The sequence below is a fragment of the Gopherus flavomarginatus genome, chromosome 6 (genome assembly GCF_025201925.1).
Source record: "Gopherus flavomarginatus isolate rGopFla2 chromosome 6, rGopFla2.mat.asm, whole genome shotgun sequence".
Lineage (NCBI taxonomy): Eukaryota > Metazoa > Chordata > Testudines > Testudinidae > Gopherus > Gopherus flavomarginatus.
This window is the reverse complement of record NC_066622.1, coordinates 25255331-25281702: the sequence shown is the minus strand read 5'-3', so window position 1 is coordinate 25281702 and position 26372 is coordinate 25255331. Positions and strand designations below refer to the sequence as shown.

Genomic DNA, 26372 nt, shown 5'->3' with positions numbered 1-26372 from the left:
TGTGAACCCAGATGCAATGGGAAAACTATTGAACAGCATAAAGAAGCCAAGCAAAGGCTTTAGGACAGAGGTCCCCAAAGTGTGGGGCACACCCCTGTAGGGAAGCATGGAGGGACCCCCAGCTCTGCTCGAGTCCCACCCCCAGCCATATCCCCAGCTCTGCTCCAGTCCCACCCCCAGCCATATCCCCAGCTCCTCCGGTCCCCTCACCAGGCCCTGTCCCCAGCCTCGGCGTGACTCCACACCTGGCTGAGGGCCCAGCATGCTCCCACCATGGCCCAGCTGCAACTCCACTCTGGGCCCTGCGCCAGCCCCCAGCCTCAGCCATTGGCTGTGGCTCCATTCCCAAACTGGGGCTGAGACTGGGGGCAAGGCTAAGAGTGGAAGTTCACCTGGCCGCGGGCCCAGCTCCCACCACAGCCTGGCTGTGACTTCACTCCCATCCCAATCTTGGCCCCTGTCCGCAGTCCCGCTCGAAGTCTGGGAGGTGGGGAGAGGGCATGGACAGGGGTAAGTGGGGGGTGTGACTCAAAAGGTTGAGGACTGCTGCCTTAGAAAGAAAGGAGATTGTAAATCTTATCTGGATTATGACTGGAAATAAGAGTAAAGAGTCTCAAATTGGTTATTAACCGAAGTCAGTAACTGGCAATGACATCACTTGTTTGTTAAAGAATATAGAACGTAAACTCTTAAAGAGTTCGTTCATTGCCTGATCACGTTGGACCTGACCACTACGGATCTAAGCACCCCTGGGTCTAGCCAGTTTGTAAGTATCTTGATCAAATGCTTACAAATGTTTTGTTACTGTTTGGACGTAGTGAACTGCTTACTTAGCTTTTTACGCATATTAAGAGCAATTGTATAAACATCATTTGGCCTTTGGATTTAATAAATGAATTTATGGTTAAATTAGTATTTGGTGATTTCCAATAGCAATATTAATAATTCCAAGAGTAGACATAACCTTATTTAAAGTCTACACTGTAATAAGACAGCACTCCTGCCAAGTCTCATGTTCTACCAATTCTAGCCTAAGTTCTCCTCAGTTGCACTGGTACAACCCTGGAATAACTACCCAAATCTATGGAATTTATCTGGATTTACATAGATACAACAGCAATTTGATCTCGTGTGTATCTAAAAGCCAAATGGCTACTTCAAGGTTTTACTATGACAGGCAGTTATTACTTTAAAACTTGTGTCAGTCCATGTCCTTTCTCAAATGATCTATTGCTCCTCCAGATGACCAGGAGTTTAATAGGGGAGAAACTTATTAGATCATCTAGTCTATTTCCCTGCTGATGCATGATTGTTTGCTATTAGAAAACACTGTGCTTTCTAAAACTAGACTGAAGAAGCCCCAGGTGTTAGGAAACAATTTCATAATTCAGTGTATTTCACGGTTAATAATTTTTTCCCTTTTTGTTTGCACTGTTGTTGTAGCCATGTTGGTCCCAGTATATAAGAGAGACAAGATTAGTGAGGTAATATCTTTTATCAGACCAACACTTGTTGGTGAAAGAGAAGTTTTCAAGCTTCTTCTTCAGAGTTCTTCTTCAGGTTTGGCAAAGGTAACTGAAGTGTCACAACTAAATACAATATGGAACAGACTGTTAAGAATAAGGAATTAAAGTGGGCAACTGACTACTGCAATTGTAGGGCAAAGGTGGATTAGTGGGTTACAGATTATTGCAGTGAAACAAAACAAGTGGCTCTATTAAGTCCATTATTTTCATTGTTTAGCCAAGTTATGAATTTAAGCTCCCAGGCTTGTCTTTTGAAAGTGTTTGTGCAGGTTCCTTTGAGGACTGAGAGGTCAGATGTGGAATGATTGTTTTGTGATAGGGTTTTTTTTTCTTTTTCAAATGAACTCACAGAAAAATGGTAAGAGAAAAACACGCTATCACTCTTTTTACCCTGGGTGCTGAAGTACTGCATGGAAACTGTATTGTCAGAATTCACCATCTTTAGAACAAGGGACTCTCAGAAATAAAGGCCTTTTCCAATCTCTAAATTTTTTAATGAAGAAAACCAGAAGAATGCACTTCTCTCTCGTGTACATGAACAGATGATATTTTTAAACATGAGTCACTAAAGTTTAGACAAACATTACTTTGGATTCCATGCGACTAGTTATTCAGTTTGCAATTTATTTGCTAAAAATAAATGGACCACAAATCTAGTATCCAAGTCTGGATGCTTTTCCATTACTGTGTTTTCTGAGAAGGATTTTTTTTTTTTTTTTTTTAAAAAGAAGAAAAAATTTCAGCAGAACAGTCACCAGTTGGTCACACTTTAAAGGAACCTTATTCAGAAAATGATCAGTAAATCTAATGCAAACAATCAATCATTGATTAAAGTTGTAATATTTCAATAAAATACTTATTTTGAATATAAGTATGAAGGCTGAGGGGAGATATGATTGCTCTCTATAAATATATCAAAGGAATAAATACCAGGGAGGGAGAGGAATTATTTAAGCTCAGTACCAATGTGGACACAAGAACAAATGGATATAAACTGGATACCAGGAAGTTTAGACTTGAAGTTAGACAAAGGTTTCTAACCATCAGAGGAGTGAAGTCCTGGAACAGCCTTCCAAGGGAAGTAGTGAGGGCAAAAGACTTATCTGGCTTCAAGACTAAGCTTGACACGTTTATGGAGGGGATGGTATAATGGGATAGCCTAATTTTGGCAATTAATTTGTCTTTGGACTACTAGCGGTAAATATGTCCAATGGCTTGTGATGGGGTGGGATCTGAGTTACTAAAGAGAATTCTTTCCTGGGTGTCTGGCTGGTGAGTCTTGCCCACATGCTTAGGGTTTAGCTGATCACCATATTTGGGGTCGAGAAGGAATTTTCCTCCAGGGCAGACTGGCAGAAGCCCTGGGGGGGTTTCGCCTTCCTCTGCAGCGTGGGGCATGCGTCACTTGCTGGAAGATTCTCTGCACCTTGAAGTCTTTAAACCATGATTTGAGGACTTCAGTGGACTCAGACACAGGTTTGATACAGGTGGGTGAGATTCTGTGGCCTGCATTGTGCAGGAGGTCAGACTAGATGATCATAATGGTCCCTTCTGACCTAAAAGTCTATGATTCTATGATCTGGTTACCAACATTTGAATATGGATCTGAAGTGCCACAATTTGGTCTAAGAGCAGTTAAGAAAATTCAATATTTCAAATCATATTTCCCAAATACTAAAATCCACAAATATGACTGATACATTCACACAGGTTCATGGAGGAAAGCCCAAACTTCTTCTTAAATTTTGTCTACACATGGAAATTTAATGGAATAGCTGTTGTGAAATAAGCTATTATAGTATACAATAGGTATTCCAGGATAGACCCTTGTATGGATGCTCTATTCCAAAATTAGTAATTTTATGCAGTAATTATTTTGGAATAAAGTGACTTATTTCAGAATATACCATCTCCATGAGGAACTTTCTGGAATAACTATTAAAGAATAATTTGTTCTGCCGTAGCTATTCTAATCAGTTTCCCCATGCAGACAAGACCTTACTGAAGAGCAAAGCATCTTTTTTCATTCAGGATTCAACCCTTTCACCAAATCAGGTACACAGACGTCCCACTGACTTCAAGTATGATTCTAAATATGAGAAGACTAATATTATACCACAGGTTTCAGCTCTTCTTTTTCTCTTAAATGGCAGGATTAACCACAATTAAAATAGAATCATATAAACAAAGGGATGGAAGGGACCTCGAGAGACAGGATCAAGTATACCTAAACCATCCCTGACAGGCATTTGTCCAGCCTTTTCTTAAAAAACCTCCAATGGTGAGGATTCCACAACCTCCCTTGGAAGCCTATTCCAGAACTTAACTACCCTTATAGTTAGAAAGTTTTTCCTAATATCTAATCTAAATCTCTCTTGCTGCAGACTAAGCCCATTTTCTCTTGTCCTTCCTTCAATGGCCATGAAGAACAATTGATCACCATCCTCTTTTTAACAGCCCTTAACATACCTGAAGACTAATCAGGTCCCTCCTCAGTTGTCTTTTCTCAAGACTAAGCATGCTCAGCTTTGTTTTATGTTTTTAACTCTTCTTCAAAGGTTATGTTTTCTAAACCCTTTGTCATATTCCTTGGTCTCCTTAGGACTCTCTCCAATCTGTCCTCATCTTTCTTAGAGAGCAGGGAGTAAAACTGAACAAAATACTTCAGCTCAGGTCTCACCACTACAGAGCTGAGTGGAACAAATACTCCCGTTAATAAACCCAGAAGGGTATTTGCCTTTTTCACAACTGCATCAAATTGTTGACTCATATTCAATTTGTGATCCAACATAACTGCCAGATCAATTTCAGCAGTACTAATGCCTAGCGAGTTTATTCCCCATTTTGTATAAAATAGTTAACTATAGCCTGCTGTGTCACACCACCAAAAAGAACGGGTTTTCTTTCCAAAATGTCCAGAACCGAAGTCTCAAAAAATTAGATTTATTCTTTTTCAGTTTTCACTTTAAGCCACTGTTATGGTGCAAGAACGACCTGATCATCAACTTTTACACCTGTAATCAATCTTACTTACGGGGCCTGTGTACGAGTGGTATATTCTTTGAATTCACTGTCATGTATAGTGAAGTAGGGCCTAAAATCACTGCAGTACTTCAGAGGTGAAATACAACTGTGGAACAGAAACACAGAAGGTTAAATTAAGTATATACATAAAAATACAGTATTTCACTTCAAGAGACACTAATAAATGTCAAATTTCTAGAGCTTCATTAGATGCTATTCAATATTCTTCTTCTTAGATCAACAGAACTTGAACTGTACGGATACTCTATCATATTTACCTAACAAGTGCCAGAACAGTATCTGAAGATTCAGAAGGTGATGGTGCCATAACAACAACTGGTTCTCCTAATAACACTAGTTCCCAAAGCATCTGAATGTGAAAGAATACTGGACAGAAACATCTGCAAACAGATTTATAGAAAGAGCATATAAACATTTTCAATATACTTATCAACAGAATGAATACAAATTTCAGTTAAAAGGATAGAACTAGATAAAGGACATTTAAAAACTATAGTAAACATTTTATCTGCTTTTCAAGTTATTAGAATAGTTTTCCCATAAATAAATATTCAGTTATATAGACCTTGCTACTTATTGTAGTTACTTTCAACCAGTGATAAATGTACTTTCCTTAAGTCATCTTAATGCAAACTATGCCTTAACAACTATTTGCAAAGATGCCATTAAAATTAGTTGGTTAACTAGAGAGTCATGTTTCAAGAAGCTCCTATTGGCCTGAGTGTGATTTGTGAATATTCAATACTACTGAAAAATAAGGCCAAATTCTTACCTGAAAAGATCCACTTCATGAACAGTAGGTAAAGCAATGGAGATTTGTGTGTCTTCCTGAAAGGCAGAAAATTAACCTTTTAGTCAGTATAAAGCAATTTAAAGTATTGAATAAAAGTTGCCCTCAAATGTTTACAGACAGTGGGCCAAAAATAAAAAGCAGGATATGTACTATGTCATATCCTTATTATTTGTTATTTACCTGTGCAAAGGATAAAGTAAGGATATCCATTAAGTTTGTTGCAATTGTTAGTCTTAGGCCTGGTCTACACTATGCATTTAAACCAAATTTAGCAGCGTTAAACCGATTTAACCCTGCACCCGTCCACACAACAAGGCCCTTTATATCGATATAAAGGGCTCTTTAAACCAGTTTCTGTACTCCTCCCTGCCGAGAGGAGTAGCGCTGAAATCGGTATTGTCATGTTGGATTAGGGTTAGTGTGGCCGCAAATCGACGGTACTGGCCTCCGGGCAGTATCCCACAGTGCACCATTGTGACCGCTCTGGAAAGCCATCTGAACTCGGATGCACTGGCCAGGTAGACAGGAAAAGCCCCGCGAACTTTTGAATTTCATTTCCTGTTTGCCCAGCGTGGAGCTCTGATCAGCATGGGTGGCGATGCAGTCCCAAATCCAGAAAAAGCTCCAGCATGGACCGTATGGGAGATACTGGATCTGATCGCTGTATGGGGAGACAAATCTGTTCTATCAGAGCTCCGTTACAGAAGACGTAATGCCAAGCATTTGAAAAAAATCTCCAGGTTATGATACAGAGTCCACAGCACAGTGCTGTGTGGCAAGCGTAACGGAAAGCCAAAGAATCAAATGGACGCTCATGGAAGGAGAGAGGGGGTACTGAGGACTCCAGCTATCCCACAGTCCCCGCAGTCTCCGAAAAGCATTTGCATTCTTGGCTGAGCTCCCAATGCCTGTAGGGTCAAACACATTGTCCAGGGTGGTTCAGGGTATCTCTCATCAATTTACCCCACCTCTCCCCCCGTGAAAGAAAAGGGGGAAAAAAGCGTTTCTTGACTTTTTTCAATGTCATCGTATGTCTACTGCATGCTGCTCGTAGACACGGTGCTGCGGCACTGAACAGCAGCGTCCTCTCCCCTCCCTTCCCCGGTGGCAGATGGTACAGTGCAGAAGGACTGGTAGCCGTCCTCGTCATCATCCCATGAGTGCTCCTGGCTGGCCTCAGGTGAGGTCGACCCGGGGCGCCTGGGTAAAAATAGGAATGACTCCCAGTCATTCCCGGCAGATGGTAGAGAACAGCTGGTAATCATCTTCATCATAGTAACTGGGGGCTGAGCTCCATCAGCCCCCTCCTTTCATGTCTAAAGAAAAGATTCTGTACTGCCTGGACTATCATAGCAGTTGGAGGCTGCCTCCCCCTCATTTTATCTCACTAAAAAGTCAGTGTTTCTTATTCCGGCATTCTTTATTACTTCATCACACAAATGGGGGGGACACTGCAACGGTAGCCCAGGAGGGTTGGGGGAGGAGGGAAGCAACGGGTGGAGTTGTTGCAGGGGCACCCCCTAGAATGGCATGCAGCTCATCATTTCTGCGGGATCTGACACGGAGCAGCTGTGCCCTCTGGTACACTGGTTCTCTAGTACACTTGCCCCATATTCTAGGCAGGACTGACTATTTTTAGATACAACATAAAGGAGGGAATGACCCGGGGAGTCATTCCCATTTTTGTCTTTGCGCCCCTGGCCGACCTCAGCGAAGGCCAGCCAGGTACACCCATGACAGCAGCAGACGGTACAGAACGACTGATAACCGTCATCTCATCGCCAATTTACAATGGCATGGCAGACGGTACAGAACGACTGATAACTGTCTCTGCTATCTTGCAAAGGCAAGTGAATGCTGCTGTGTAGCGCTGCAGTACCACCTCTGTCAGCGGCATCCAGTAAACACACGGTGACAGTGACAAAAGGCAAAACAGGCTCCATGGTTGCCATGCTATGGTGTCTGCAATCCAGGGAAAAAGGGCGCGAAATGATTGTCTGCCGTTGCTTTCATGGAGGAAGGAATGAGTGATGACATTTACCCAGAATCACCCGCGACACTGTTTTTGCACCATCATTCATTGGGATCTCAACCCAGAATTCCAATGGGCGGGGGAGATGGCGGGAACTATGGGATAGCTACAGGATAGCTACCCACAGTGCAACGCTCCAGAAATCGATGCTAGCCTCGGTACATGGACGCACACCGCCGAATTTTTGTGCTTTGTGAGGCCACGTGCACTCGACTTTATACAATCTGTTTTACAAAACCGGTTTACGTAAAATTGGAATAATCCTGAAGTGTAGACTTACCCTTAGTCCAGGGATGATACCAAATGTTTAAGACATTTCAGCTCATGAGATTCAGGAGAAAATATAAACCAGTGGGTTTATCACATCCATGGTTTCTGTGACCAAATATGGAATTTTTAGAGGTCTGTCCTCTAAACAATTTTTGAGTCAGCTCCCCAACAGCCAAATGCTGAGGAAGCTGCATTCCACCTGCCTGCATCCTGAAGTCAATGTGAAGACATTTGACTTATTTAAAGGAACCTTGCTCCAGAGCTTGCAGTTGCTTCTGAGTAGTTTCCAGGGGAAGTTTAAGGTGATGGTTAAAGCAAAGATGGTTTTATCTTTGAGCCTTAAATGATTTTTCACTTGGTAACCTCTCTCTATGGGTGTCAACTGTAATGGTATCAACTAAGCTGCTTGAACTAACAGGTCTCTGATGCTTTAGGGTTCAACCTAGACCAGTAACGGGCTGTTGTGGCTCTCAGCCTTGATGCCAACAGCCAGCATATAAGCATCTAGATCACACCCTGATTTCCACTGCCTCATTCTCTTTGAAAAGTAACCGCACCACTCTTCCAATCCAAAATTTTCCCCAAATCCTCTGCCAATGAGACAGTCTGCTGGGATTCCCAGAATTGTGAGTTAGCGTGTTATCCCTCTTAGCCTGAGCAAATGAGAGTTTTGCTACTGCTAAGCTGCGTGGCAATTCCCTGACACACCAGCTTGTGTGCCTTGCCAGCAAACTCTTCAGGACTCTTCCTGTCCAAACCCTGCCTTGCAGGTAACGAATAGTGCAAAGCCCTCTCCTGGAAAACTCACAGAAGTAATTAAATTAATTGCTCCTTTAAAGAGACAATACACTGCAGCTCATTAATTTAACCAGGGTTTGACACACACTCATTTCAGCTACAACACTGAATTGTTTTATAGCAAAAATAAAACAAGTTTATTAAACAAGGCGGCATACATTTAAGTCATACCAAGTATAAGGAGTAAAGATAGCAATGGTTACAAACAACAGTGTAAGTATGCTTTTACGAGTACATAAGAACTGCCATACTAGGTCAAACCAAAGGACCATCTAGCCCAGTATCCTGTCTTCCAACAGCGGTCAATGCCAGTGCTTCAGAGGGAATGAACAGAACAGGTAATAAACTAATCCATCTCCTGCTGCCCAGCCTCTGGCAAACAGAGGCTTGGGACACCATCCCCGACCATTCTGGCTAACAGCCATTGATGGACCTATCCTCTATGAACTTATTTAGTTCTTTTTTGAACCCTGTTATAGTCTTGGCCTTCACAACATCCTCTGGCAAAGCGTTCCACAGGTTGACTGTGTAACTTAGGCCAGGATTATCATTTGCTTAAGTATGTTTTTTGCCTATATTCAGTCCCAGTGACTTCAACCCTTTGGTTGAAGGACTCAGTATTCTATGACTTCAAGGGCTCTCTCCTCTTGAATCCACCAAGTGATGGGTAACTCAAATGACTTTTTTGCTCCTCTTATATGAGCCCAAAGTTTATTATCTCTGTTTCAAGAGCCAGGAAGGCATCTTGCTATTCTTCCCCTTCCTGTTCTTCCCACCCCCCTGCTAATTTGTACCTAAATAGAGCTTCCATTGTTTCGATTTCACACTGCTTAATTTTCACTGGAGACAGGTAGATAGTTGCCTTCCCTCCTGTCTGGGAGAAAACTTGTTTTTCCCTTTGTTTGGTCACAGACTTTAAAGCACAATATCAGTTAGTATCCACAGTTCCTCAGTGTTATACATACATCCCACAATGATATTAATCAGTGTGTCGCAGACTTTCACAGAAGACCTTACTCGCTACACTTTGATACAGTGTTACCGTATTCTAAATCAGTTGATCAACTGCTTACCACTTGATGCTCTGACAAACTTTTAAAATATATTATTTGAAGAGTAGGCATACAGCAAGCTTCACTTTCCTGCTTGCAGGTAGAGCCATGCTGTCTTCTCCCCTACTTGTTAGATTGATAGCTTTGTTTACCTCATATGTAAATGTACCTTCATTGTATCTGCCCTGACAACCAAGCTGGTCATACAAGCAAATACACGTTCCTTAGTCTAAGGCAGACTGAGCTTACGCACTGCTTGCCAAACACATTAAGAACATAATTTCTAGTACATATTTAACTCTCTGAACACACCCCTACATACATTACACAAGAATATTAATGATCAGTGAGTTATTAGTCTTCCAGTAATATATTACATACCACCTTTTAGGTATCTATCATGACTCAGATGTAATGAGTACGTCAGGCCTGACAGGAGATGCTGACACAAAATAGTGAACCACCAATAGACCTCTGTATCATAAACCCCTTGATCAAAAAAGGGGCCGCTGGCAGGATATTTTCTGTAAGGAGTTTTCAACCTTGGAACTTGCTCCTTGGTCTAAGAGAGCTTGCACTTGATTGCCATCAGGCAATTAGAGAAGGGGCACAGGAAGAAAATATGCTCCTGAGTTTTTAATGGAGGGGTTTAAAGCAGTAGAATTACAGGTTATTTAGTTGGGATTGAATTCCCAAACTGTTAGATAAATAGTCACATTCAGTGTTTTGTTTTGCTTATTGCAATTGCCATAAGCACCTAGAATTGGGAAAGGGTTATCTAATTTATTAATTAATAAATAATAATAATACCTCTCTTTTATATAGTGCTTATCAGCAGCAGATCGCAAAGTGCTTCACAATCTTTAGCATATTTACCCTCACAACACTCCTGTAGAGTAGGGAAGTATTATTAGTTCCAGTTTTTACAGATAGGGAACTGAGGCACGTAGAGGCTAACTGACTTGCCCAAGGTCACACAGGAAGTCTCTGGCAGAGCAGAGAACTGAATCCAGATCTCAAATCCCAGGCTAGTACCCTAAACATTAGCATATCCACCACAAATTCCATGACTCCTCTGTGACCTTTTACAAACTGGTACTTACTAATCTGATTTTACCACTGTGAGAAAACCACCACTCCCTTTATAATCCACTGAAAATGAAAATAGTTTATAGGGGAAGTATCCTGACTTCTTGGTTTATGGCACTGTCATGGAGTCACAGGGTCTGGTATATGCCCCAGCTGCTTATCAGTCTCCTAGGAGTGACTCCTTGGTGTGCCAGACCCCAAGGACTCACATAGTTCCACCTGGGCAGGCCTGTGGCCTTGGAGAGTGGGCCTTCAGCATCAGCATCCCCATCTCACTCATGGCTCACTGCAGCAAATCCAGCCAAACCAGAGTCTTGCAAGAGGTTTGTACTGTGCCTCTTCAGAGCATCACTCTCTCAATGCGACAATCAGCCTTTTTAAAACAAGGTAACCATTTATTCATTACCTGGCACACAGCATTGCAATCCTTAGGTTAGCACAGAGAAATGAAGGTTAAAGTATAGTTCATTCTGGTTAGCCCAGAGTCCCAACCACACTATAGTGAACCCCTTAGTCAGGTGCTGTGTTTATCTCACAGTCTGACCTCCTTTGCCAGTTTCCAGGTGAGAGCCCAGATTCATTCTAGAAGCCAACCCTTTATCCCTGAACCTTACACATCCAAGTCCTTTGTTCTCAAACTGGGGTCAGTGCCCAGCTTCCCTGCTGAGAGTCAGAGAAATCCATCTCCCTCTCCGTCATTGGTTGCTAGCTGTCAATGTCCTGGTGATTGGATTTTCCATTGTCTTCTTGAATTTCCCCTGATATGGAGTTGGTTTTGGCCAGTCCTTTTTAAATGACCCATTCAGGTTCCAGACAGCTGTGATGTAACTCCACTTCTCTCTCTAAGTCTGCTCTGAGAGCAGACTTAGTCCTCTCCACCTTCAGTAGAAATTGAAGCATACATAGGACTCGCAAAAATACTACAGAAAATTCCCTTCTCATCACAGGTCCACTCTAAAATTGTTGCATACTTTTCAAACTATTCAATAACTACAGGCAAACAATGCTTCATGGAAACATCTCTTAAGCCACCATATCACGTTTGAATAATATGTTCTCTCAGGTACAGCTGCCTTTTTGCTAGGCCTCAGCATCACAAAATTAAATGGTCTGTGTGGCTATGCAACCCAGAGCATGAGATGTGGAACACAGTATCAAAAGCCTTTAAGGAAAACAGACATGTTTTTCTCCTTCAGATAGGTTTCTTCAAGGTGCACAATATACAAGAGCATAAAAAAAATCAGGAGACTGCAGTGAAAGGATAGTCTGCAAAGATATTGAAAGGGACGTACATCATGCTTCTCAGAGGGAACAAATTATACTGTGCTCCAATATCTCCATCAAACTTTCAATTTGTTGTCCAGATGCAAGTCAATGTGTTCAGACTTCAGTAAATTGGGGCCTAACTGTAACCAATACTGCCTCTCTTTGTGCAACAGCATAGTGTTATTGATTTTTCATCATTTATTTTATTAAGATTGTTTCTACAGGTACCCCTTTTAGAAATCAAAAATAAATAATTTAGAATGGATAGTGCTTTAAGATCAAGCTCATTAAAATTTGTACAGACAAAGAAGTCATTTCAAACTGCTTTCACTTACTCATCCAAAAAAGCAAGAAAACCGATACACCTCTATCCCGATATAACATGACCCGATATAACATGAATTTGGATATAACGTGGTAAAGCAGTGCTTGGGGGGGGGGGGGGCTGTGCACTCCAGTGGATCAAAGTAAGTTTGATATAACATGGTTTCACCTATAACGCGGTAAGATTTTTTGGCTCCTGAGGACAGAGTTATATTGAGGTAGAGGAGTATGTTGGGTACATCAGCATTAAAATACTATAATTCACACATCTAGAATACACCAAGATAGTAATAATTTAAAACCGAAAGATACAGGCTCTCTTTCAGTGGTCTGTACTATAGCAATATCTGATACCTACCTCATGTGTGAACTGTACTATGTGGGTTGTTCCAGGCTTGTCATGACATGTTGGAATCCGCACCTTCGGAGGAAAAAAAAGTAATTAGCTTTTCTTATATCCAACTAATTTAAGCTTAGAATACCAAATATAAGACAAAATAGCCTCATAGCACAGCCTATTATTAAGTCTGCCTGACATTTCCCATTACAAGACCCTGTTTTCAGTTTGTTATTACTTTGTCAAATTTTAACACTTTGGGCTGAAGTGTTCCATGAAAGCTGTCTGCTTCAGGCTGAACTTTCTGGAAAATAATTAATAAGAGGGTACGACTTCAAAGAGTGATACTTAACTCCCCCTGACAATATTGAAAATCTATCTAGAGAGCACAGCTACAAGAACTATATTAATGTTAAAGAATCCTACACAATATTACATGACTAAACATTTTTAAAAATAAGAATATGATTGGTTTGTTTTACCAGAGGCAAACTGAAACTTTAATTTTAATAGGAAAAAATCCTGATGAAAACAGAGAGCTCAGAACCTGTGGCATTTTAGAAGTTAGGAAAGAAATATACTACATAAGTTTTACACTTCTCAGTTTAAAATGGTAGTTACCATTGAGAATGTGTCTCCCAACACCTCAGACTTATTTGTAAATATTGATTGAAACCAAAACAAAAAATGTTTATGTAGTTCCTGACCTCACAACCTGCAGCTGTTAGTACTGCAACCCTAAATCATATCATACTGGAAACCAGTGAGGAGTGGAGGCTCAGGAGTGCAGACTGAAACAGAGCTAGTAACTGCCTCAGCATAGTGTGTGTGGGCGGGAAGCCATGATTCAGCTGAAAGTGTCAGTAGCAGCCTCCCACACTTTCCAAGTAACTAAATACCAAAAAATAAAGCCATTATAAAAGAGCATTCTGTTTTCTTTTATCTGAGAATTAAATATTCAGAATTTAGAAAAACAGATGATACCCCAAAATAAGGCAGATCCAATTCTTGCAAATTAGAAGTTATAATAAAAACAGAACACTGCTTTATTAGTGAGAACAGTTTATTCTTCCAGAATTGTCTCTCACAGATCTCCATCTTTGGGAATGCACAGGCCTCTGGCCACAAGCCTGGAACCATTTGCTAACAGCAACCCTGCAGTCACAAACTCTGCATGCATGAAATCCATTCAAGGCTATGAAGGAATGTGGCTCCCAAATGCTTCAGTTCCTATCAGCATCCAACCACTGCAGTTGCTATGGTTTAGTTTAGTGTGTACTAGCTTAATCTTTAATTTTTTTTAATTTTATTTTTGTACTCAATATTGGGGTAGGGATCGTTTTTAAGTTGCTTAATTTCTTGGACTGTCAGGCCCAATATATTGACTGATTTGCAGATTTGTAAAATATTGTAAAACTATTAGGACAAGCCAGATTTTCCTCCAATTTCCATCAGTGTATCTCCACTAACCTGAATGGTGTTACATTCATATAGTAGAAAATTTAGCCCTAAATATTTTAAAGTTTTCTCCAGTGTGCCAGTATATTCTGGCACGTCAATTAAATCACTATGAAAACCTCTTGGAAAGTATATTCTGGAGGAAAGGTGTTGAAACAGCAATTAGCCAGCTGCTGAGGACTGCAATTTTTTTTTAAAAACATTTGTTTTGAACCTCTATGTAAAATATTAGTGATTAAAGTTATAAATATCTATTTTAATATGTTTTCAAAGGGCTCCAGGACATTTACTCTGAATCCTCCCAATCTTAACTATGAAAACAAGGCAGAATACATTGAATATATACAGTCAAATGGAGGAGGGGGAAACCCGGTAAAAAGCCATACATTTACCTTCATTATAATACCCATAATAGGCAAATTTAGTGTTTTCCCTGGGACTGGTGGTGGCCAATGATCAACATCACTACAAACTGAAAAACAGAGTCAAATAGATACAGTGTACTGTATATCTAGTTTATATATCTCATACTCCTAGAAATTCAAATTACTTGTATACATACTGAACAATTTAAGTCTTAAATTAACATTTGTTCCCAACAGCACCACTCCCGAGAACTTTTCACTTAGTCATCTACTTTGTATGCCCCACATTCTGAAGACATCTTATTGCATACCACAGATAAGTTCAATGGTGCATGTTATTCTAATATAAGGTTTTGTATATTATTCATTGGTCCACTAAGAAGGTATCACTTTGTCTTCTTTTCCTTTTATTTATATTACAGTAGCAGCCAGAGGCCACAATTAGGATCAGGACTCCATTGCATTAGGTAAGTACAACTACATAGCAAAAGAAAGTAAAAGGAACACAGTTATACAGATTAGCTGTGAGCACAGTTTGCAACTAATTTTTTTAAAAAGAAACAATAAATATTAGTGATATGCAAATGATAAGGCCATGTGGCTAGAAAGCTTACAGGTTTTCTAGAATTTGTAGTTGTGAATACTGTTCACTAGTTCACAGGTGCGAGCTTTAAGCACAGAAGAAAAAGTTGTTTTTGGGTCAAAGATTGGGATACAATACAATAACACCCTGCTGATATGCACTTCAGTAAATTGCAAATTCCCACTGAAAGTGGATTCCAAAATTGCTGTTCACTGAAGCACAAAGCAGCAAGACACTGCTCAGGGCAGAACCAGCCTGGGAAAAAAGGAGAACGTATCTCACACCTGGACCATTTATGGCATTTAGTGAAGCTCTGAGATAGTGATGAGTCACTTATTATTGGTAGTCTCCTATTGCTGTTGCTTCTGGGAGATGGAGGCAAACCCAGATTCTTAGCGTCCCCATATCTGTAGCTCCACAAGTTCAGAGGATCCAATGAGCATAAGGAAGCCATTAAAATGCCACTGCCTCCTCCACCTACTCTCCCTTCTCATCAGCAAAAGCTCAAAAGCCATTATACCCTTCTCGGTGACAGTGAATCAAAATTGCAAGGAGAGCAAATTACGGAGGCTGCCAACTACCTGTGTTGAGCAGGTGGTCCCAGACTGAGAGGACAGATTTCTGGCTGTTCAATGGGGAGCACTGTAATACCCTTGGAAGGAGTCAGGTTCTACCATATTATAATCTTCTAGATCAGTGGTCTCCAAACTTTTTTGATCAGCACCCTGTGCTGCGCCGAGCAAAAAAAACGGCTCCTCCTGCAACGCACTCCCAAAGATCCTCTTGCACACCCTACTTTGGAGACCACTGTTCTAGATAATAAGTCTTCAACCCAATTTTTAAGAGTTTAACTAACTGCCCATCCAGACGGAGAATACATGCAAATGACAATCTTTTTTTTCCTATTATTAACAAGCTAGAAAATGCCATTAGTATTTAGCTTATTTATTGCATAGAATTTCTGTAAGCTTTTATGAGCTTTTCCAAACCAATAAAATAGTATTAACTAACCTGCTTCCAGGAAAGGTTCATTCTTTACAAAATATTCTGGTGCTATATGCCTAAGCACAGTGTGGAAAAGATGGATATAAGGTAGTTTGCTGATGAGAACCAAGGACTGGAATAAAGAAAGCAGCAAAATAATCCAAGATTAAATCATTTTAATAGAGTCCCTTCGAAAAGTAGTAATAGGCATTTTTACAAAAAAACCCCAATCATTTAGCAATAAGTGTGAGTTTTCAGCCAAATGTGTAACTACAACAGATCTATAAATGCCAGCAGCCACCAATTTATTGTTTCAATATAGTGTAGTTTGGCTTTAACACACAAATGGTATGGTATGATTGTGTGCAATACAAAGGCTTCTGTGTTAAGCTTGCTCAGTTTACTATAATTAAACAGGTGGCTTTAATAAAAGCCTAACCTGCAGCTCAACCAGGAAACTTAAGGACAAACTGAGTTCTTTCTGGCTTGTGCATCATCACCAGTAATTTATACTCTGCAAGCCAAATTCTGCCCTCAGTTATACTTATGCAAGCTTCTAGTGAGAGTAAAGTTTAGCCCTGCAATTGGAATTTGGTTAACAATTCTGCTGATTAGATGAAAGCCAGAATAAAATTCAGTTAATTCTGCTGTAGTTTTGTTGGATTTGCAGGGCTAACAAGAGTGAAAAGTAGTTAAAATTGTTTGTCATTGAAGTACACAAATATTATTTCAGACACAGAAGATGTGTTGAGTAAGGTGTTTTAAAAAATAAACAAAAATTTGAGCATTTTTCAGAGTAGAGCCACAGCACCACTGGTTCATACGTACACGCCTTTCCATCTTTCAGATATGGGAACCTATAAAATGTCTAGATCAGAACCAATAATGGGAAGGGAGTGGATCACGAGCTAAGAGATGTAAATATAAGAAACAACTTAGAAAAGACTGAATTCAACAACAGAGTTGATGTTCTTCCCCCTATTAAAATGAGTACTATTTAAAACTTGGCCCACACTACAGCTTGAAAATGTGCTGTAACAGTTCCAAAGTCACTAAGCAGTTTTCTCAGAACAGTATTCTCCAGCCATTTACTAACATGGTTACCTAATTTCACCAGAGGGGACAGGAATTTTATTTATAAAATTTCTATAAATCACCTAGTCCAAGTTACTTTCTAGTATGGTATCAGAGGGGTAGCCATGTTAGTCTGGATCTGTAAAAGTGGCAGAGTGTCCTGTGGCACCTTACGCAAGCAAGAATCAGGCTAGGGATAACGAGGTTAGTTCAATCAGGGAGGATGAGGACTGTGAATGGCTAGCCAACTACAAAAGCAGTTTCTCCTCCCTTGGTGTTCACACCTCTACTGCTAGAAGAGGGCCTCATCCTCCCTGATTGAACTAACCTCGTTATCCCTAGCCTGACTCTTGATTGCATATTTATACCTGTCTCTGGAAATTTCCACTACATGCATCCGACAAAGTGGGTATTGACCCACGAAAGCTCATGCTCCAATACATCTGTTAGTCTATAAGGCGCCACAGGACTCTTTGCCGCTTTTCTAGTATGGCTTCTTCACATTATAAGGTACATCAGCTTGATATTATAAGGATTTTCACCCTCAGTAATCAGAGTACCAGGAATCTATTTCTCTGATCCTATAAACTAAAACGTACAAAAAACAAACTTGCTATTGGAGTTTTTCTTCCATTTGATGGACTACACTTCCTAAAAGGTACCGTGGATACAATTATTTTAGAGATATACATGCAGACTATAAAAAATAATGACTTCTGAATAACATTTATAGTGAGAACACCGCAATGAATGCCCTACACTTTTTCTTGCAGCTACAGTTCAATGGTAGGTAAGTGATATTTCATTTCTTGAGCACGAATATGCTCAAGCCTGTAAAGAAAAGCATAGGCACTGCTTCTGCCTTATTGAGCTTCAAGTCTAATGGCCCCTGGAACTGATGATGTACATGTTTTTCTTGTAAGACATTTCATTACCTTCTGGAAGTAGCCTCTTTTTAATGTTTTGTCTCGAACTTGTCTAAAATATACATAGCCATAGTAATATGCAGAGTCCTTCTGTTTAAAATAAAATAAAATAAATCAATAATTTGAATGTTAAGACTGTTCCCTATTCCTGAACATTCCATGTGTTATTTAAAACATGTTTTCTTACATACTCTAAATTTGGTATATATGGTAAAGTGAAAGGATAATTTGCTTCACCTTCTTTACAGGAACTAAAAATTTTACAACTGCTTGAACAAAAAAGCTCAAGATGGACTTACTGTAGCACTAACTCGACTTGTTTGTTCAATGTGCTTGCTGTTTCTATTATTCTTGTACCCATGTCCCCCAGAAATTTTCTGCAACCAGACTTACTTTCCCTTGGAAAACACTATCAGAAAGTCAAATATAATGCTATAAATTGGCTCAACACTTTGGCATGGATTTTCAGTATGAAAAAAATATAAGGTCAATACTGAAATTTGTTAAAAAAAAAAAAGAGAGAGTTATGCTACATAGTGTAAGGTTTAATGGTGAACTGAAGAGCTTCTACTGACCTAAAAAACAAATTGTTTAAAATTTGTCACTTGACAATGCAGATTATCTTAAACAACCAACAGGCATACACCATATACTTGGATTACAGTTCATATGTTACAACTAAGACTACGATTTAGTCATGCAGTTCACAGTTTCTATGACTTTACCGGACTTCCATGACTTCTAGAGCTCCAGGAGAAGGAGGCAGAACTGTGCGCCCCTGCCCTACAAATGGGGCTGGCTGGAAACAGGACCCTGCAGCATCAGTCCGGCTGCTTCCACCGGGGGTCGCAGCCGGGGCCACATGCCCTTGCCGGGCTGCTTTCACCAGGGGCCACAGCCAGGGCTGGGGCACATGCCCCCGCCCGTTGGCTAGACCAGGGGCCATGAACCCTATTGGTGGCTTCCCAGGGCCGTATGCCCCCCGCGGCTTGGCGGGGCTGCGCACCCCTGTCCCATAGCTGCAATCAGCTCTGGAGAGAGGAATGTGTACCCCTCGTGGCTGCACCCCCCACTGCAGCCCCTGGAACTGAGGGGAGCAGGGGGCACGCAGGGCAGCGCCTGTCAATCTCCCTCCCCGTGGGACTCCCTTACTTTACTAAAAATATATTGGGGAGGGTGGGGGTAGGGCTAGGTAGGGGGTGAGGAATGGACAGGTCACAGGCTCTGTGAGTTTTTGTTTATAGCCCATGACCTGTTTGTGACTTTTACTAAAAATAACTGTGATAAAATCTTAGCCTTAGTTAAAACCTGTCTCTGACAAATAAGGAATCCTTCGTTCTAGGCTCACTGTGGACATTTTCATTAAGTATTCAAGATGTTTTTCCTTTCCTTTTCATATTTTAGTAATTTAAATCTTAGTCTCCTGATTTTGGTTTGTATTGAAATCATGACTATGAACTAATGTTTAAAAGCACATGTTAAAAAGTTCATTTAACATTCCCAAAGCATTACGAAAAAGAATGCACAGACTTAAAACAAACCTATTTTAGCACAAAGTATTTAAACCATTTCCATCCACCCTAAACCCAAGAATTCCCAACCTTTTCCACCTATATTTATCAATCAAGGCTTGAGTTCAGGGTTCTGTATTTTTTCAGACGTAGATGAAGATAATTAGTTTTGTAAAGGAATTCAGAAAGTGCAGCTTCAATTTAGGCAATCCCATCAATAGCTGAAAGAAAAACAGAACTCGGAATTCAGATCTTGGAAAGTATTTTTATTTTTCATTAAGAAACCGAATCAATTATTTATTCAGGACCATGGATCTGACTACTTTCTATCTTTAGTTTTCAGGGCAACCCCTGGAGTGGATCTGGTCATTGGTGGAATTTCCCTGTACCACACCACTTATCTAGCGATGAACAGCATATACATCTCTACCTCAATATAACACGACCCGATATAACAGGAATTCAGTAAACGCGGTAAAGCAGTGCTCCGGGGGGGCAGGGCAGCGCATTCTGGCGGATCAAAGCAAGTTCGATATAATGTGGTTTCACCTATAACATGGTAAGATTTTTTGGCTCCCAAGGACAGCGCTATAGCGAAGTAGAGGTGTATACAAAAAACCACTTAATAAAAGTGATAACTACTAGAATACTTTACAATTCAAATACCATCCAGTAATATCATGCAAAAAAGAAGGAATTTGATGAATATTTCTCTTTGAAAATGTTTCTTAATCAACTTCTCTAAATTAAATTTGGTCATTATGACACCAACACCAAAAATTCAGATCAGAATTAGGGTACCTGTGCTAAATTAAGTGTACTTCTGAACTTTCTGTTTTTAAATTGGGATACATTTCCTTTAGTGTATTTCCAACCTTTAAGGAAACTGGTAAGTCTCTGTCCAACTGGTCCAGCATACAATGCAGTGAGAGCCTCCTACTAGAAGACTGTCGGAATCTAAAACAAAACTGTGTGTCTCCAAGACAACCTATGCCAAAACAAAAACAGAAAAAAAGAGGAGGAAATAAAATCAAGATACTTAAACAGACTTTAATTGAAGGCTTGTCCACACAGGGATGATGCATCAGAGTAACTTCAGTTTGTCTGTCTTATAGCGCTTTGAATCCACATGCAACCCTTTATTTATTTATTTATTTTTTTTAAAAGTGAACTATTTGGTGTTTTGGGCCACAGAAAATAATCCTTCTTGCAAGTTACCCTCTCCAGCTGTCCATAACATTCAGAAAGACTCTCCCTGCCACCTGCTCCTGCCCTTCCTCCAGAGTTTCTTCCCTTGCTCTCACAGACGTTGTGCAATATATGCCAAGAACTTATCACACAAGGCACATAATGATGAAAAACAGTCAGCCTTGATAGAAAGCACCATCACCTTCCTTTCAGTCTTCCAAATGCACGCTCCGCTGCCATTCGCGACTACTCAGGATATTGTTAATCACTCCTTTCTCTTATTTAAGTGTCCAGTAAAAGCTCCATAAGCCAGGGAAGCAAAGAGTATGGCTTGGTCTCCCAAAATGACAGGAGAAATCCTAACTCCTTTAGTGACCATAGTGGTTTGGGGAGCAAAAATTCCCTTGTTCATTCCAGCAAGTAGACCTGAATTTCTCACTATTTTAGCATCATGGACCTTTCTCAACCACCCTACATTAAGAATGTGATCTTCACAGTGATCAAGTAGGCCTTGCAGCACCCTGGAGAAATACTCTTTTCCTGTTGATAACGTCTTTGGCCTGGTGTGGTAGTGGTGGCTCAAAGAATAGGAACACAGGCCTCGTTTATAGCCCAATGAAGTTCAGGAGCCCCATCCATACAAAGCCACATGCATTGCAATGCTGATGACCTGGCACAGCAGCACTATCTTAACAGCATTAAACATCTCATGATAACCCTAAAGTGATTAGGCTACTGACCAGTAGCAATCAGGCATGGCATGCTTCCCCATGGTGATGGAAACATGCCTCCCCAAGCTGACGAGAGCTCTCAGGTTGGTATTCTGCCACTGCAGCTCTAGGGTAAGCACCTCACAGATATCTAGAAAAACAGAATTCTACATCCTGAAATTCGGTGGCCTCTTTGGTCCTCCTGGTTCTGCATCACTATCCTCTCCCACCAGTCAGTGGTGCTCAACTGAATGAAACTGCTCCAGAAAAATGCCCTGGAAAAGGTAACTGCTCTGTTTTAAGTCCACCTATAGCCATACTGCTGTGGAATCCAAAGCTGTTCACAGATGCCCAGCCAAATCCATTTAACTGCACAACTGTCAATGCATGGGAATCATCCTATCCTTATTAATGACTATTATGATCACAGCAGTGTGCCCTCCATGGTGCCTGATAACAGTTCAAAAGTGTGGCTGGCAAAATATGGATTAATTATGGATGGCAGGAGAGGAATCATGCATTTGGTTAGTTTGACCTCAAGTCCCAAAATTCCTGTAGGTTTCAGTAAGCACCTCACAATGCACTGAGAAAAATCCCAGAGCCTATAGCTGAGCAGCAGAACATTGCACCATGGGATATCTGCCCAGAATGCTGTGCAGTTAATTCAAACAAACAGAGCAGCATGGATATGATCAGCAAGGAAAGTACCTTAAGCCTGTATAACAAAGCAGTGTGGGCACACTTTATTTAAGTACAGTTAATGCACTGGATTCAGAGCTAACAAATTAATCCAATGTAAGGTGCCCATGTAGACAAGCCCTGAAAGTAAGTTATCCTTAGAATCATTAACACCAAATGACTACACATATTGTCATATTGCTCAGGACACAAAGGCTATTTATTTAACAGCTTCTTCTACTTGTGTAATTTAACGGAGAAGGTAGGTGAATGTTCTTTCTACAACCATCTATGCAGCATCGAACACAAGATGACTGTTTGGATTTTAACTGTAGTTACTTCAATCTAAACTCTGCTCTTCTGTTTCTCAGGTGATTAGAACTAAAGGAAAAAAAGCAGTTATGTCACTAGAGTTTTATTTAACTAACTCTTACTTTTATGGCCATTGCAGTATATTTAGTGACTTCAATAATGTCTTAAACTGATTTCTGATCATGGTTGTTGTAAGAAAAATAGGCAAGTTAAATTAATTGGCACAGAAATGAACAAATAGAAATGCTGTACAAAAGTTAGACAGAGTGCAAAGTGGACAGCATAAGTATGTTTCGCCTCCATGTCTCACCAGCATCTGTTTCAATTATTTTGAAAGACAAAGTACGAGGCAGGTCTGCATAACAAACTAAGGAAAAATAACATTCATATTTTGCTCTGAAAGTAACCTATTACCACTACAAAGTCTACTTACATTATATTCTAGAAACAAAAGAAACTTGTCTTAATACAGTGCATATATCAATTGATGACAACTTTTCAACAAAATTCATTGTCATAGAGCCTGATACATTGCCATGAAAGGCCTGATAGCTTGCAGCTGAATCAAGAGCCACAGTCTAACAACCTCCTACAAAATTTGTTCTTATGTTGTATTAAGCTTTCCTGCTCAGATTTAAAGGCTAACAAAAAAATCTTCAAGTTGTATAGCTTTTATTTTATTTATTAAAATAAACAATTTTCCAGACTAACCTCTGGAATAGCTTTTTCATCCCGGGAAGGCCTCTCATGATCTATATTTTTTTTTTCCATACACAACCATTATGATAGTGTGACTTACTTTAGTGTTCCTATCAGCAACAATGGTTTCTCTCCTCGAATTAATCTAGTTTTACACACTATACTCCTAGGATAATTTAATCTATTATTTCTAAAAGTATGTTAGTACTATTTTTGAGTTTAAAGTTAGGTTTTATTCTTGATACATTATACTTTCCTGTGTGACTTTTAAGTGTTGGATAAATTTGCAACCATTAACATTCATAGCAACCTCAAGTGAGGGTAATATATTTCATGACTCAGAATGTAAGCCAATTATATGCAGGACTCAGGAAAGAACTGCTCCTCTACCACAGGTATAAGAACAAAGAAAATATATTATCTCACTTTTAGTCACTAGACAATAGGCAAAAATAAGGCTAACCAAATTGTAAAAGTTACGTAACAGCTAAAAACTTTTGGCAAAGCATAGTAACAGCAAACCTGTTTTCCCACATCCTTCCTCTTAATTACAGAATCCGAACTCTGCAGGGGGCCCAAGCTGCTAATCACAAGTCTTCAACTCCCTTTGGAAGTTGAGAAGGGAGAGGATAAGTGAAAGAAGAGTTCAGCAAGCAGGACCACACACAGTAACAGAGAAAAGAATTACAGAAACAGAAGACAGAGAGCCTAGCATTCTACTTCTAGACATGCTTTCATAACAATGAAATACAGGCTTTTAACAAGTTAGAAGCATTTAATTCTTTCCATCCAATATTCCCATCTCCTACTAACCTTAAATATTTAACCTCTGAGCTTCTGTCTCCCCATCTGTCTAACCCACCCATTTCATAGTTATATTGGGAAGTTTAGTCACTGTTTATAAAATGCTTTGAGACCATCAGGTGGAAAGAAAAGCATACTTTTGACAAGCTAACATTCCTAATATTTCACTTATACATAATAAACTGGGATTCCTACAGATTAGCGCAGTACAAATAACTAGATTTTAATATTTTAAATTAGGGCTGTCAATTAATCGCAGTTAACTTATGCAATTAACTAAAAAAATTAATTGCGATTAAAAAACTAATCACAGTTTTAATTGCACTGTTAAACAACAGAATACCAACTGAAATTTATTAAATATTTTTGGATTTTTTCTACAATTTCATATAGTATTTTGTGTTGTAATTGAAATTAAAGTGTATCTTATTTATTACAAATATTTCTACTGTAAAAAATGATAAAAGAAATAGTATTTTCAATTCACCTCATACAAGTATTGTACTGCAATCTATCATGAAAGTGCAACTTACAAATGTAGATTTTTTTTTTGTTACATAGCTTCACTCAAACACAAAACAATGTAAAACTTCAAAACCTACAAAAGTCCACTCAGTCCTACTTCTTCTTCAGACAATTGCTAAGACAAACAAGTTTGTTTACATTTACAGGAGATAATGCTGCCCATGTCTTATTTACAATGTCACCAGAAAGGGAGAACAGGTATTTGCATGGCACTTTTGTAGCTGGCACTACAAGGTATTTACATGCCAGATATGCTAGACATTTGTAGGCCCCTTCATGCTTCGACCACCATTCCAGAGGACATGCTTCCATGTTGATACGCTCATTACAAAAATAATGTGTTAAATTTGTGACCGAACTCCTTGGGGGAGAATTTTATGTCGCCTGTTCTATTTTACCTGCATTCTGCCACATATTTCATGTTCTAGCAGTCTCGGATGATGACCGAACACAGGCTGTTCATTTTAAGTTGTTCACTGAAGATATGACAAAATGCAAAGAAAGTTCCAATGTGAGATTTCTAAAGACAGCTACAGCACTCGACCCAAGGTTTAAGAATCTGAAGTGTCTTCCAAAATCTGAGAGGGACGAGGCATGGAGCATGCTTTCAGAAGTCTTAAAAGAGCAACATTCTGATCCGGAAGTTACAGAACCCGAACCACCAAAAAAGAAAATCAACCTTCTGCTGGTAGCACCTGAGTCAGATAATGAAAATGAATATGTGTCAGTCCACATTGCTTTGAACTGTTATCAAGCAGAACCTGTCATCAGCATGGACGCATGTCCCTTGGAATGATGGTTGAAGCATGAAGGGACATATGAATCTTTACCTCATCTGGCACGTAAATATCTTGTGACACCAGCTACAAAAGTGCCATAAGAATGTCTGTTCTCACTTTCAGGTGAGATTGTAACCAAGAAGTGGGCAGCATTATCTTCTGCAAATGTAAACAAACTTGTTTGTCTGAGCAGTTGGCTGAACAAGAAGTAGAACTGAGTGGACTTGCAGGATCTAAAATTTTACATTGTACATAATTCTACATTTGTAAGTTCAACTTTCATGATAAAGTATCAGAGGGGTAGCCGTGTTAGTCTGGATCTGTAAAGGCAGCAAAGAGTCCTGTGGCACCTTATAGACTAACAGACATACTAGAGCATGAGCTTTCGTGGGTGAATACATGCATCTGATGAAGTGGGTATTAGTCTACATGGACTCTTTGCTGCTTTCATGATAAAGAGACTGCACTAGAGTACTTGTATTAGGTAAATTGAAAAATACTATTTCTTTTGTTTTTACACAGGGAAAATACTTGTAATCAAAAATTAACAAAGTGAGCACTGTACACTTTGTGTTCTGTGTTGTAATTGAAATTAAAATATTTGAAAATGTAGAAAACATCCAAAAATATTTAAATTATATTCTATTGTTGTTTAACAGCGTGATTAATCATGTGATTAATGTTTTTAATCGCTTGACAGCCCTATTTTAAATTAAGGTAAACTGTGAATTTCCCGGGTTTGTAATGCTTGGGGGTGGGGATGGGGTGGATAAATCACAACATTCCTTGTAATGCAGGTTTACCCTAAATTACTGATAAGTACGGTCAAACGTAACTCTGTCTTAGTATAGTTTGGTCTGGAAATAGAAAACACACCGATTTCAGATGACAAAGTAAAGGAAGCATTTACCTGAATTGGAATCTGGAAAAGACAAATAGCAAATACTGGTTTTCTGGAATGGAAAAAAAACAACGGAGCAGTTTTATTTCCTGAAACACACAATTTTAAAGTTACATACTATGTACTGTACTGTATATGTAATAGCTCTTACTCACCTCTTTATCTGTAAGTTTTGAATGCTGAGGATATATTACCTACAAAAAAAAAGAAGTTATTTTGTTTGACAACAGAATGGATAACTTTAGACTGTAATAAGTTCATCTTTTAAATAGTTGCTATGATGCAGTACTCACTGACTTGTCCATGTCTATTCTAGTTTCAGTATATGGCAGTGAAATCACAT

At 39.6% G+C, this 26372-nt stretch overlaps 1 protein-coding gene across 4 annotated transcripts in view; it reads right to left on the bottom strand.

Moving 5' to 3' along the window:
• The window catches only part of DENND6A (DENN domain containing 6A), a 53920-nt gene that overhangs the window by 21369 nt on the left and 6179 nt on the right, over positions 1-26372 (bottom strand). For 3 of the 4 annotated variants that reach the window (XM_050958462.1, XM_050958463.1, XM_050958465.1), the window contains 10 exons: positions 26185-26223; positions 26039-26081; positions 20309-20421; positions 17932-18012; positions 15950-16055; positions 14383-14462; positions 12554-12616; positions 5344-5399; positions 4829-4951; positions 4561-4656 (listed from right to left, as the gene is read on the bottom strand). In XM_050958462.1, coding sequence (XP_050814419.1) covers positions 4561-4656; positions 4829-4951; positions 5344-5399; positions 12554-12616; positions 14383-14462; positions 15950-16055; positions 17932-18012; positions 20309-20421; positions 26039-26081; positions 26185-26223 — 800 coding nt within the window. Of the gene's footprint in view, positions 1-4560; positions 4657-4828; positions 4952-5343; positions 5400-12553; positions 12617-14382; positions 14463-15949; positions 16056-17931; positions 18013-20308; positions 20422-21361; positions 22584-26038; positions 26082-26184; positions 26224-26372 lie in introns of those variants that run through there. The other variant, XM_050958464.1, reaches the window with a different exon arrangement.